We start from the raw sequence: 12,688 nt of genomic DNA, 5'->3' as shown, positions 1-12,688 counted from the left end.
ATTCGAGACGAAAAAAAAAAAAACCTTCATTGTCAAATTTGCAATTCTGGACATTATAGAAATTTATGACGTCATGATTCTAAAATTTTACCAAAAAAATTCCAAAGTCACAAAAGATTTCGATTTGATTTAAAGGCCGCGCACACACAAAATCGGGTCATCGAAAAAAGCGCCTTCCCGACAAAACAAAAAGAAATAAAAAAAAAAAAAAAATATCATTACGAAACATATATAAATCCTGACGTTTTTACATTCAAAAAAAAAAAAAAAATATATAGATATATTTATATATATAAAATAATACACATTTACAGACATATACATGCATACTCGATGTACAATTTTTTCTCACACGCACATAATCACTCGTTGCAAAAAAAAATATATTTTTTATTTTTTATATATATTAATCGACGTTTACAAAAAAAATTTAAAAAAAAAAAATTGAAATGCACATATACAGAGGTCACTCTAACATACACATAAACGTAAATTTAATTTATTGGAACAATGATAATCCATAATATAATTATCAATAATAAAGCTATTAATATTATGTTTTTTTTTTTTTCATTTTTCTTAGTTTTTTTCTTCATCATCATCATCATTTTCGTCGTCGTTTTTTTTTTTAAATACACATAACATCAATAGCACGGTGAAAACTCCGTAATAATAGTAAATAACAATTATAATAAATTAATTCTGTACAGTTTTTTTTTTTTTTTCGTTTTATTTTACTTTTGCTTCGAGCATTGATAATTATTATAAATACCTAAGGGACTTGTGGAGGGGGGTGTTTTTTATTTATTTATTTATTATTATTTTAAATTTTATTATTTTGCGCGTTGGCGTGCATTTGCATCACCGAAGCGGCTCTCTCACTTTTATCTTCGTCTCTCTTTTTCTTTTTTTTTTATATTTTTTTTTTTTTTTTTTTAATTTATTCTTTAACTATTATTTATTTAATATATATATATTTTTTTTTTCTTCTTATTTTTCATTCAAATCTCCCTGTCTATTTTGTGCTAACACGAAATAATCCAGTTACTCGCGTAAATGTGCATTTAAATGTTTCTAAAACATTTTGGCGTAATTTTAAGTTTATTTATTTTTTTTTCTATTTACTGTATTATTTTTTTTTTTTTTCGTAATAATTTGAAATTAATTAAACTCAATATCAAGCTATTAAAAGTAACTTTAATCACAATAAAATACAGTATCAAAAAAAATAAAATAAAAAAACGAAAAATAGTCAAAAAAGTTTTAACAGTTATTTGAAAAAAAAAAAAAATAACGGATAAATATACGGCTGACTAATCAGGGAGATTGAAAATATAGTTTTAATAATAATAATTAATAATTATACCAAAATTGAATTTAAAAAAATATTGAAAAAAAAAAAAAAAGAAAAGAGAGAGAATAATAATTGATAATAGTCTTTGTAACGCAGCAATGCATTGTCTGTATAATAATAATAATAATTTCTTTTTTTAGTTTAAATTAAATAAATGGATGACTACTACACTTCTGTTGCAAGGGTTGATGCAATACTTGAATCATGTCTATAATGATCATCAATGACATATACACCACAATTACCCTCATTAACACCACCACCACCCCCGCCACCACTATCATTTAACGGTCTTTTAAGTAACGCTGGATCATTACCACAACATGAATCTGTATTATTGTTATTATTATTATTATTATTGTTATTATTATTTGTTGAAAATATTGATGATGTTCTTTTTGAATCAATTAAACCACCAACACTACCACATATATCTTTATCTTTTTGAAAATGATAAGATGTACGATGTGCAGCAGCATCAGTATTTAATTGTTTTGGTGTTCTTGATCTTCCATCATTTATTATTTGTTCTGGTTTATAACCACCACCTCCTCCTCCACCTCCACCGCCACATGATATATCATGTCCACTATCAGTTTGAAATGATAAATCTAAATCATCACGTGTATTATCATTACGTGAATTATTAACACTTTTATTTGCAGTCCATGTATTTTTAATCATATGTGAATCACCATTTATTGAACAAATACTACTACTATTTGTATTTGTTTGATTACCTTGATATAAACTACTATTACCATTACTATTTGTACCATTACAATTACTTGTTACAATACGTTTTGTTAAACTACTGTGTACAGCATTTCTTTCATTTTGTATACGTGCTTCTTCATCAGCACGTGCTTGTTCACGTTTTTGACGACGTTTCATACACATAACAGCAATTGCAGCAACAAGTACAAATGCTGGTACTGCTGTTGATAATGTTGCAATAACAACAACATGTTCAGTTGTTAAACCAGCATCACGTGCTTCAGCTGATGGTCTTGATAAATTACCAGACCAATAACTTGCACCTGATGGTGGTATACCATTATTATTATAATGATGATTATTGTTGTTGTTGTTATTTGTATTATTCATATTAAAATGACGTTTATTGTTGTTGTTATTGTTGTTATAGTTGTTGTTGTTGTTGTTGTTTGATGGACGTACAATTGTTGTACCATCATTTTGTTCATTGCATGTATCACCACGCCATCCAGTTGTACACTCACAAACAAAACCATTAACACGATTTTTACATAAACCACCATTATTACATGGATTACTTTTACATTCATCAACATCAACACTACAATCTTTACCAGTAAAACCAGCTTTACATGTACAAACATAATCATTTGTTCCAGATGCACATATACCACCATTTGCACATGGTTTAGCTAAACAATAATCAACTTTATCTTGACACAATAATCCAACATAACCAGGTACACATTGACAACGAAAACGATTAATCATATCAACACATGTACCACCACTTAAACATGGATCACCTTGACAATCATCAATATTTATTTCACAATTATCACCAGTATAACCAGCTGGACAAGTACACATAAAACCATTTTGTGTTGGTGTACATGTACCATTATTATTACATGGATTTGGTGAACATTCATCAACTTGTGTTTCACAATCTTTACCAGAATAACCAGCTGGACAATGACAAGTATATCCTTTTAATGAATCATCAACACATACACCATTATGTAAACATGGTGAATCTCTACATGATTTTGATGTTATTTCACAATGACGACCACTCCAACCTGGTAAACAGGTGCAACGATATGCTGTTTGAATTGTTGATTCATTTGTTTTATTTCCCATGTTGTTGTTGTTGTTGAATTGATTTGATAATCCTGTTGAAGATGATGATGATGATGATGACCCTGATGATCCTGATGATCCTGATGATGATGAGGATAATGATGATCCAGTAATTGTATTATTGTTATTCATTGAACATGAACCACCATTTAAACAAGGATTTGAATGACAATCAGACAATGGTGTTTCACAATCAGTACCAGTAAAGCCAGGAGCACAAGAACAGGTGTAAGAACCTTGACCGGTGTTAAAACAGGTGCCACCATTCATACATGGTTTATGATTTGTACAATAATTTAAATCTTGATTACAAAATAAACCACCCCATCCTTCATTACACATACAACCCCATGGTTTTTGGCATGTACCATGAAGACATCCTGGATATCTAACACATTGGTCACAGAATTGTCCAGTCCAGCCAGGATTACATCTACATGAAACAAAAAAATTTAAAAATTTTTTTATTAATTATTTTTTCAACATATATTATACTTATATAATAAAATTATATTCTCAGACTCAAAGCAATTCGATATATCCGGTTTGTCAAATGAAATATTTTTAATTTCAGTCATAATTCAAAAAAAAAAAATTATTTCCCATCATCAGAATCAAATAACTTGTGCATCCACCCATAATAAAATTATTTTCATACTAAAATTAGAAATGAATATATATCCTCCTACTTCCATTGACCCAATTCATTTTGTAGTAAAATAATCTCTTAAAAAAAAAAAAAAAGTACTAGAGCCTGAGGGTTGAATCTTTTCAAATTTAAAGACGGATATAAGAAAAAATAAATATTTTTTTATTTTGTAAATTGAACGGAAGGAAGGAAGGAAGTATATGTAGAAAGAAAGAAAGAATAAAGGTAAATTTTTTGAGATGAAAAAGAAGAGGATGTGGTGGTCAGCCATTACCGTATAGTAGTTGTGTCCAGGGGTCTCTCTTTCCACATGTTATAGACAGGGAATGCAAGATGAAAGGCTGTCCGGGTGGGTGAAAAGATATCAGTGTATATATAAAGTTGAGAGGAATAAAAAGAGAGGCAAGAGTAAAGAAAATAAAATTTAAAAAAAAAATATAAAATAAAATAATAATCAAGGTGGTGGTGTGGATTGTGGAGGTGAATGTGAACGGTGTAGAAGATCGCTTGAAGATGATGATGATGATGATGATGGTGGTGGTGATGATGAAGAAAAGAAAAGAGAATCAGAAGATGAAGAAGAAAAAGAGGAGAATAAAAATGAAAAAAAAAAAAAAAGAGTTAGAAAAAGAGAGTATGATTGTGCTGAGATGCAAAGAAAAAAAGAGTAAATGCGATAGCTATAAGAGAGAATGGCCAAGTGGGGATGAGTCGGCGAGTAGAGTGTTTCCCACGGTTCGAGCCACGGCACACAGCCGTTCAGTATGCGGGTCAAGGAAAGGTTACGGGCCCCCCTATGTACATGTGACTTATCCGTGTGTCTCTCATACACAAACTCACTCTAGGATATCTTATGAATGCATGTTTGTATATGTGTCTATATATATATATTTTTATTATCTTTGTCTAGAAGAAGTTGATGCTTCTACTGGTACTGCTGCTGTTTTCTGATGCTGATTTTACGTTTTGCTTGTATTGCCATCGTCCCATGACTATACCATTAAATACCGTATACCTCTTTTCTAATATATACATATATAAGAATAAAAAAAAAGGGAATTGGATGGAACAGAGTAAAATAAAAATTAAAAATAATCAAAGAGGAAAGAATAATAGTGCTGGGGAGGTGACTAGACCTTAAAATAAGAAATAAATAAAATGTAGTAGTTGTAGTAGTAGTAGTAAAAAAACAAAAAAGATAAGAAGCTGGAAAAAAAAAAAGAATAAGAAATGATGATGATGAAGAAGGAGGAGGTGGACATGCACCACACATTGGAGGGTGCACCTGAGATTGGATAGTTATACTCAACACACACACACTCACTAGTTGTTGCAAAAATAAAATGAAAAAAAAAAAAACAAAGATGAACCAAGCATCAAGCGAGGCAGAAGCTAAAGGCTTCTTCTTAACCCGGAGGTGTAGAATTTTCTTTGTCACTGTGTCAATGACTTCAAGACATATACTATATATATATAATTATAAAAATTTAATTTTTTTTTTAACTTTTTCTGCATTTTTTTTTTATTTAGGTCATAATAAAAATAAAAAAGAAATCAAGCTATGCAATTTATAGATTTTATAAAATTGCAAATTTTTTATTATATAGCCAATGTGTGTGTGTGTGTGTGTGTGGGCATCAGTGATGTTGATTTTCTCATCGTTATATACCAGTTAATCGGTATTCAGCTCCTACAACAAAGTGTCGCTGTTTTTCCTCCCACCAAATTACCATCAATCTACCCACCCCCTTTTTTATTTAATTTTTTTTTTTTTTTATTTGTAAAAAGGCATATGTAATAATATTATAATACGATTGAGAACTCACCGAAAATTTCAATCGTTGAAATAAAAAATAAACGTGTGATTCTTTCACGTAATTCAAATGGAGACCGATCCCCGCGGCTTGTGCGTATTATTCGACTCGCGCACATATACATAATATATATTTTTTTTTCATTTACTATATGTAAGATAAAAAGAGAAATATATTTATTTATATCCTTGTCTAACATTGTGTCTCCCACGGTCCCTGCCTTCTATCGCATTACAGGTTAAACGGCCAGCGACGAATTTACGGCACGTATGTCTTCCGCGAAACATCAGGGCGCGTCGACTCCCGTTTCCGCATAGTTTTATTTCAATTCTCTTATTTCTTTTATACATTTTTTTTATTTGTACATTAACCCTTTATATTAAATTTTAATTTTTATATTTTTTCTAATCAAACAGGTAATTTTTAAATTTAATTTTTAGCTTGCGCAATGATATATATAAATTTTAATTTTAATAATTTAATATTATTTTCGGTATGAGATTTTATTTCTCTTTGATCCTGACCCATTGTCCTCTTGATGTTAAAATTAATGTGTACATCGTTATAATAGTTGTCGTGACAATTAACCCCCAGTTCGAGTAATTAGATGATCGAGTTAACTTGTAAGCTTCAAGTTAAACTACATCAGACGAGATTTATATTTAACAAATATTTTTATTATATTTTTTTCTTTTAAATATAATCAATTTGTTGGTATTTTATACTGCAAATAAAAAAATTCAATGATATATACAGTATTAATTTAAAAATATAATTTTTTTTTTTTTGTAATCTCATTTTGCCTTTCTCTTTTTCTATTTTTAATTCCATCCAATTTTCTATATAGTTTTTTTTTTTTTACTTCAATGTATATCTTGTATATTACCATCAAGTAGCAACACGTGTCATTTTCATATGTATATTCATGAAAAGTTTATGTACATGGTATATCGAGAAGAGGCTGATGGGGTAAGGTACATTAACATTTTTATATATTTATTTATTTAGTTTTTTTTTTTTAAACTGCATGTATAGTTGAAGGAAAGAAGTGCATGGCGCGTTACGAAACTGCAATATGCACGTTATGGAGTCTGTAATTTTTTTCTTCATTTTTATTTATTATTTATCCCCTACTTTTTCCCCCCTTTTTATTCATGATGGACCGACAATCTAAGTGTGTGTGTGTGGTACTTGTATAAATGTGCCAGACGTGGGTCGTGTTTCCATGTTAATCCAACGCAAGGAGAAAAGGATATTTTCTTGGTATTAACAAGAAGAATAAATAGAAATATTTGTTTTTTAATTAAAAACGAGAAAAAAAAAAATTATAAATATGTAATAATAAATTTTTTTCATATTGAAACTTACGTGCATTCGTTGGGTTGACTGCAGTGTCCATGCTGTTCATTACATCCAGTCAAACAGCGAGCTGCAAAAATGAAAAAAAAAATTGGAATTTTAAAAAATTTAAAATTATAATTACAATTATTTTATAGTTAAAATTAAATTTAATATATATTTTTTACAATTGTATAAATTAATATAAATGTCAAAAAAATATATGTGTATTTATATAAGTTGTTTTTATATTTATTTTTATTTTTTTTTTTCAAGTCCGGAAATAATAATAGCTAAAGTGTACATTTAGCTTGAAGCTACAAAGGCAAGTAGCGGATCTCTTCTCTTCACATAAAATTATTTATATATATATAGATAGATGGTTATACAAGTTTAATACGTGTGTATTAAACCAGACATTTGTACAATGTATGTGTAAGCTTCAAAGAGAAAATAAAATTTAAAAAAAGAGTTAAATAAAGAAAAAAAAAATATTAAAAATCAAGACTCGTTTTAAAACGAAGAGTGCATGCTGGATTTGCGCTTGCAACACACATACATATATAAAAAAATAAAATAAAAATTTTGCTGGAGTGAAGGCATTCCTATCTTCTTCAACTTCTTCTTAACCTCTTCCCTTCCCAACGTCTTTTAATCCCCCATCATCATGACCCTAGACTATCTCTTTCTTTATTCTCCTTCACAACTCGACTTAAATTAATCGACGATGTATATACCCGCCGAGAATTTTATAGTCGTTTTCTTTTCTTGGCTTCGTGGTTCCAACAAACTCTCTCGCGCAGGTAACAAAATGATACGATCTATTCGCAATAAAAGGGGGTTGGAAGGAGGTGTGCTATACCGCTCCCTGATGGGTTTCTTATTTGTTAAATGAAGAAAATAAACATCAAACAAATATTTAAAACAATAAAATTTAAAAAAAAAAAAATAACAACATTTATATTTTAAATAACAAAATTTAATTTTAAATTGTATATTAGTTGTTGTTTATTAATTCTTATATTTTACATTGATGATAAGCATTAATGGTTGTACTAAATATACATATATAAAATAAATTAAAAGTAGAGGGGAAAAGGAATTTTTCTGGTGCGACAAAAGAGTGTAATAACCAATAGCAATAATTTTTTTTTTTTTTTTTTCTTTTTTGCAAATCAACAAAATGATTGTATTCAACATGCTCATTCTTGTTTTATTCATTTAATATTATTTTTTATTATTTTTTTTTTAAATATTTAATTTTTTTAAATTTGACTCGGTTTAATTTCTTTTTTTTTTTTTTTTTACGGCGAGGAGAGCTCATGTTGTGCGCGAATAACCGACGAGGTATTTATAGTCCTTGGGTTGGCTGGATCGTAGGAGAGACCAAGACCAAATCGCAAGGATTCCACTGATCCTGATATCCCGATGAAATACACACACACACATACACACATAAAATAACCTGAATGAAAAAAATAAAATAAATAACTAAATGAATATTTATAAAAAAAAAATGTAATTTTTTATTTCTTTCGATTTTTTTATATTATTTTTTTCGAAAATCCTTTTTTTTTTTTTCTTCTTTTCGCACCAAGACATATTTCTTCGTTCTTTCATGATACCCGCCCACACATAAATGTGTTTTTAATTTATTTCTTTTCTCTCATTTCGACAAGGTTGTTGCAAATTTTAAAATAAAAAATAATAAATTTAATACTCGACAGATATAAACTTGTCAAATAAAATTAACTAAAAAAAATTCATATTAATAAATATATTTTTCAAAATGTTATACATTTTTATTTTTTATATAATATAGAAATTTATTTTTTTTTTTTAAATAATAATGTTATAGATTTCATTTAAAATAATTATCGTAAATATCAACTTTCAAAATACCTGACCTCGTCACACAAGCTAGGGGGCATAATATGTATCCCTTTAAAAGAATTTATTTAATATACGTTGACGGTTTTTTTAACGGTTATTTCTATCGAATTTTTATTTTATCATTACAGTTTTTTTTTTGCTTCAACCCCACCTAAGGCAAATACACAACTGTCACTTTCTATTCTGCCTGCAGGTCTATGGTGACTATGTTGTTTTTTAATTTTAAATTTTATACATAAATTCTATTTGGGTATGTGTGTGTGTCATCCAGAGGGGTGTAAAATTCCAGTTAAAAAATAACTGGAGAAAAATGACTACCAAGTAGTACAAGTTGTTTTTTATACCTGCTAAAGAAGAAAAAGTATAGACGCTAAATTGGACAACCTTATTTCCTTTCATAAAACTTGCACTGTTGAAAATTCAACATTAAAGGTGCATATATACAGTGTGTTACGCACGATGAAAATGAGAATAATAAAAAAAAAAAAAAAATTTATACATATCACAAGGGGGGCAGGTACAACCAAAAAGTAAGAGAGAAAGAGAAATTCTAGACGCTTTAAATATGAATTGAAAAGTAAATGTGATAAAAAAGGACATGTAATATTTAATAAAAGAAGATGAATAAAGAAGCAAATAATTTTTTTTCTTTTTTTTTTAAAATGGAGAAAAAGAAAGAAGAGGCAAAACGAAGTGAAGTGCAAAGTCTGGGGCAGCTGTTGTATTTTTAAAGCAGCTGTTGAGACTAAAGCCCTGGGCCCTAGTTGCGAGTTGCAGCTGCTTTAAGGTCCTTGTTTTCCTCCCTCTCTCTGTGTGTAGTTTAATAGTAACCAACCCTCAAAATAATAAAAACCACTATAACTTGATGGATCAACCATCACCAACTACCCTAGTTACAAAAAAATATTTCATAATTCAAAAAATAAAAAAAAAAAGAATAAGAAAAATGAAATAAAGTAACTGCATGCTGTATTCATGAGAAATCACTTGACACTATATATACAAGTGGTACTTGTTATTAAGAAAAAATAATTGAAAATATATATGAATAATTTATACCATTTGATTTATTATGTTTTTGATGAATTTTAATTTATCGGTATATCGCGACAAGACGGTATAGTAGTATAAAACAGTGTTAATAAATAAATAAATATATATGAAAAATAAAAAATTAATATATAAATGTACTCACGAGTTGCACAATAATCGCCCTTCCATCCTGACAAGCATACACGTTCACCGGTTGGACTGCAGCTGTAATGTCCAAAGCTATCGTCACGGGGTCTGCATAGATTCTCACAACCCTTGCCATAATAATGTGCACTGCAAGTTGCACGATATTCATAAACCATACGTGCATGTGCACTTCTATGTTCATCCTCAGTCCATGATGTTCCAACATCCAGCCAGCGTTGAGTTGTCAGTCTTGTTATCAATACTTTTTCTGCAATAAATTATAAACAAACAATTTAATATTATTATACTAACAAATATATTTTTGGGATAAAATTATTTTCTTTATGATTTAGTGATCGAAATGCATCGGCCCTGTAAAGACCGGACGCTCGTCCGCTATTGCTACTTCTTCATGTACGCATCCGGCAAAAATATATATATAAAAAAAATCTAAAGAAGCAAAGAAAAAAAGAACTCTATATAATATACACCAGAATAAACATCAGAGTAGAGTACGTAGACTCTGGGAAAGAGGCGGTTTTTTTTTCCTTTTTTTTGATATTTTTTTTTATATTACTCCTCCTCATCAACCTCCTCGTATTATTTAATGCCCATGGGGAACAGGTAAGCTATAAGGAGGAGCCCGTTATGCATCTTTTTCTTAGTGAAAAGTAAAAGGATGCACCTTTCACATGAGACTTGAAAGATAAATATAAAAATCATCCCTATATACCCTGCAAAATATATATCATTTGTATTTTGGGAAATTAGGATTGGAAAAAAATATATATAAATTAATGCAGCTGGAAATTATTGTTAAATAATCATTCACCAGTGAGAAAAAAATGATTTTTTTTTTTAAATAAAAATTATAATAAGATAAAAAAAATTATACAAGTGGTGTATGAATTTTCGCGTGGATGGCGTGCCCATGGATACTTAAGATATTTTTTTTATTTCTTAAACGATTTAGCGTCTTCTCTTGCAGTAGATGTTCCCAGAAGGGAAGTGGCTTGGTTGGTTTTGTTACACGTTTGTATACGGCCAACATATATACGTACGAAAAACGGCAGTCTGGAGCTACTGAGAGCGCCACACTCCAAATAAAATGAAAAAAAAAAATTTATATTTTTGAAAAATAACAAAAAAATATATATATAAATAACAAAATGAGAAAAAAAATCATCTTCATCTTCTGACTGGCGCTATACTTGAATTGGCTCTCACGGCTGTCTCGACACACAACAAGATTTTTTTTTTTTTTTTCATTTTTTATTGTTTTCATATTTATTTTTATTATCCTCTCTACCCTCTCTTGTTGTAATATACTTTTATCACAAGACTATATCACCGCAAGTTAAAAAGGTGAACGATCGTTTATAAAATGTTCGAAAAAAAAAAACAATTTTTTTAAATTAAAATTGCACATCTAAAAAAAAAAATAAAACACACCAACAACAATTTAACCAACATTATCTAAAACCCAAATTATAATTTTATAAATTATTTATTTTTCTTCATTTTAAATCGCATGTTTTTAAGTTTATATTAATTTTAGAAGAACATAAAAAAGAAGTAGTCCTAAAAAAATAAAATCATCTATTTTTTATTTTTTGATTTTTATGTGTGTGAAGAAGTTTTGCAGGTGGAGTACGACGAAAAAGGTTTCAGGTAGAGAAATAATATAAAAAGTAAAAAAAGTTAAATACGAAACGAAAAAAATAAAATTGGAGGTAAAATATATTAAAGAGTGGGGAAAAGGTGGTATTCTGAAACGATTGTGAGAAAGGAAGCAAAGCAGCAGCATCCAAACAGTAAGTTTATAGCAATAAAGGGCTTGTTTCATTGGTAGGGGAAAAATTGTTGCGTGTTTTGTATTTTTATACTGACTTGTTCGTCTGACTGACCGTTTTCACCACACGAAACTACCTTCACCAATAATAATAATAAAACCTATTGATTGTTTCGGCCATGAACAAAAGTATCCAAATTATCCACGGAAGCCACTCGACAAAATAATCAACAATTATTAATCATTATAAATTATTATTTCATTATATATAAAATATAAATAAATAAGAAAATATAAACAAGCATTTATAAAACTGATTAAAAATATATTCATTTGTTCTTTCAACAATGAATTTATAATGAACTGCAGCACCAAGATTAAAATATAAAAAATTGAAAATGGAGTAAATATAATTCTATATTGTTATGTAATTTTTTTTTCTCCTTTTATATTATGTTGGAAAAATTAAAAAAGAAAAAAAAAAAAGAACAGTAGGGCTGTGTTATTGTAGTGTATTGAGGGGGTGTCGTGTTACATATTTGTATATGCGGTGGTAACTATACGGTTACACAGGAAGGAAACACTAGTGCCCTGGGCTGAGTCCACTTCTACTCTGTCCTGTTTCATTCACACTCTTTTCATGTGCAACTGTGTATCCCTTCACCTTATTATTATCAACTTCTTCTTGCTCTTCTCTTCATCATCATCACCACCACCAACATTATTATCATCATCATTCTTCTTTCATGCCTTTTTTATATTTTTATTTTTTTACTATATGTATGTGTAGATTACACATCGATATATGT

The 12,688-nt window shown here is 28.9% G+C and overlaps 2 protein-coding genes across 3 annotated transcripts in view; one reads left to right on the top strand and one right to left on the bottom strand.

The window, feature by feature from the left end:
• LOC122851596 (ephrin-B1) overlaps nucleotides 1-12,688 on the top strand; it is a 509,511-nt gene that overhangs the window by 349,815 nt on the left and 147,008 nt on the right. The window lies entirely within an intron of this gene.
• LOC122851593 (neurogenic locus protein delta-like) lies at nucleotides 75-10,363 on the bottom strand. Its single transcript, XM_044150935.1, has 3 exons — nucleotides 10,104-10,363; nucleotides 7,046-7,106; nucleotides 75-3,647 (listed from the first exon to the last, which is right to left on the bottom strand). The coding sequence occupies exons 1-3, from the start codon at nucleotides 10,261-10,263 to the stop codon at nucleotides 1,520-1,522; spliced, it is 2,349 nt and encodes a 782-aa protein (XP_044006870.1). The 5' UTR covers nucleotides 10,264-10,363; the 3' UTR covers nucleotides 75-1,519.

This window comes from Aphidius gifuensis, linkage group LG3 (assembly GCF_014905175.1).
Source record: "Aphidius gifuensis isolate YNYX2018 linkage group LG3, ASM1490517v1, whole genome shotgun sequence".
Taxonomy (NCBI): Eukaryota; Metazoa; Arthropoda; class Insecta; order Hymenoptera; family Braconidae; genus Aphidius; species Aphidius gifuensis.
The sequence above is the reverse complement of the archived record's forward strand: the minus strand, read 5'-3'. Positions and strand labels throughout refer to the sequence as shown.